This window comes from Corvus brachyrhynchos, unplaced genomic scaffold, assembly GCF_000691975.1.
Source record: "Corvus brachyrhynchos isolate BGI_N302 unplaced genomic scaffold, ASM69197v1 scaffold219, whole genome shotgun sequence".
Classification (NCBI taxonomy): Eukaryota; Metazoa; Chordata; class Aves; order Passeriformes; family Corvidae; genus Corvus; species Corvus brachyrhynchos.
This window is the reverse complement of record NW_008240034.1, coordinates 1,245,511-1,247,598: the sequence shown is the minus strand read 5'-3', so window position 1 is coordinate 1,247,598 and position 2,088 is coordinate 1,245,511. Positions and strand designations below refer to the sequence as shown.

The window sequence follows — 2,088 nt, the reverse complement described above, 5'->3', positions numbered from 1 at the left end:
AGTCCAGCGGCCGCGATCCAAGCGCGGTCGTGCGGGCTGACGTGCCGGGGAAAGCCTCTCCGGGCCCGGCGCGTCGCCTCCGCTCCTCCGCCCACGGAGGCTTTCCAACCCCCCCTGGCTGCTTCCATGATTCACCACCGTGCCAGGCTCTTCCCGGCGACCCCGGGAAGCGACATGGAGGGAGAGGGGGTGCTCAACCCATTTTGCCAGCACAGCTTGGGGGGCAGGGGAAATGCTGGGACCTGGCAGAGGCTACAGCCTGGACTAGGGCACTGACACACTGACAAACAGGAAGATCAGAGCTGCGGTATTGAAAAGCCTTTTCACAGCTACAAGCTCAGGGCCCTGGCCCCTCGCTCCCCGGCAGCAGGAAGCATGAGAGAGAGAGAAACCACAAGAAGAGAAGGCGTCATGGGTGCAGCGGCACAAGGGATGCGCGGGGCAGGAGCATCCCTCTATCGCGCAGCCAGGTGGAAGCATCCTACTATCCCCACAGCTGGGCAGGAGCACAACATCATCCCCACAGCTGGACAGAAGCATAACACCATCTCCACAGCTGGGCAGGAGCATCCCTCCATCCCCACAGCTGGAGAGGAGCACCACATTGTCCCCACAGCTGGGCAGGAGCATCCCTCCATCCCCGCAGCCGGGCAGTGCCAGGAGGACAGCCACACATTCCATGCTTGCTGGTGCTCCCTCTGCCAGCCCTGTTCTGAGCCTGCCCACATCCAGATGTGCTGGCAGATCCCAGCAGCCCCTTCCCCCATTTCGGAAGGGATGTGACAGCCTCCTGAAGGCGAAGGGGCAGAGGTGGTCGCATCCCTCCTGAAAGGCCACCATGCCCCGGCCGCTCCATCTGGGTCCCATCTGCTGCTGCTGGTCCTGCCCCTTCCCCCAGCCCCAAACTCCGATGTATTTAAGCACACATCAAAGGTGCCGGGCGGCCCCTGGGGAGCCCCGGCTCCAGCACGTTTTCTTCTGTTAGTGAGAGCGGAGCGCAGCCAGCTCTGGCGCCGGGAGAGTGGGAACGTGCTGGCCTTGTTGCCTCGGGAAGGCAATGAAGGGGGCAGCCAGGTGCTTTCACTCTTCAGTGGCGTTTTGGCAGTGGCAGGGGGGCAGCTCTGCCCCTCACCAAGCATTCACGGGGCCAGAGTTATCCTGCCAGGCATCACCCCTGCAGTGACGGTGATGGGACACAGACAGGTCCCTGTGGAAAATGGCTTGGGGAGGTGGAGAAGAGGAAAACCAAGAATCCTGTCAGATTTTCAAGTTGGGGGCGATTTTTTCATAATTTTCAGCAAGAATCCTCCCAGCTCCCTGCAGCAAACCCCATTGCACTGTCTGCATGTGCTGGAACAACCCGGACACAGGATCCACTCAGAGCCACCCAACCAGGGAGGGGGCAAGACTGAGCCCAGCACTAAAACCCCAGAGAAATCCCACGCATTCCTAATGACAACAGCAGCCGGATCTGAGGAGAACACTGCCGGAGGCGGCACTGCCAGAGGCACCTCCCCACACTCGCGAGGACACACGGAGGCACAGGAGCAGGGAGAGGGATGGTACGGCAGGGATACGCATGTCTCAGTGGGCACATACCTGCTTGAACTGCTCCTCGTAGGTCCAGTCGCCATGGTCAGGTGCCGGCGGCGGGGGCTGCGCGTGGCCCAGGCCTGGGGGCAGCCGCTCCTGTCCCCCCGGCAGCCGTGGTGGCTCCCCCCGGTAGTGCTGGGGCGCTGGGGGCTTGCGGAGCAGCAGGGATCCCGCGCCCGCCCGCACCGCCTCTGCTGAGCTGAGCCCTTCCTCTCCCATGTCTTCTTCTTCCTCATAGTCTTCCTCTTCCTCCTCCTCTTCTTCTTCCTCTTCCTCCTCACCCAGGTCCTCTTCGAAGTCATCTTCATCCCATTTGCCCTTTCTGGAACCAGGGGGAGAGGAGAGGTTTGGTTCCATGCTGGTTCCCAAGGTCCATCCCTCTCCCCTCCCCAGCTGTGGGGCTGGGACCACACACCCAGCACACAGCAGAGCCCCGGTACAGCCCATTGGCAGGGGCAGCTCTGCGGGGCCTGGCTGGCCCCTGGCATCCCAGGA

At 62.6% G+C, this 2,088-nt stretch overlaps 1 protein-coding gene across 1 annotated transcript in view; it reads right to left on the bottom strand.

Annotated features, from left to right (window-relative positions):
* Window positions 1-2,088, bottom strand: part of ARID3A (AT-rich interaction domain 3A) — a gene marked incomplete at its 3' end in the record, with an annotated part of 15,998 nt that overhangs the window by 12,421 nt on the left and 1,489 nt on the right. Inside the window, exon 4 of the mRNA XM_017743809.1 lies at window positions 1,600-1,915. Coding sequence (XP_017599298.1) covers window positions 1,600-1,915 — 316 coding nt within the window. The remainder of the gene's footprint in view (window positions 1-1,599; window positions 1,916-2,088) is intronic.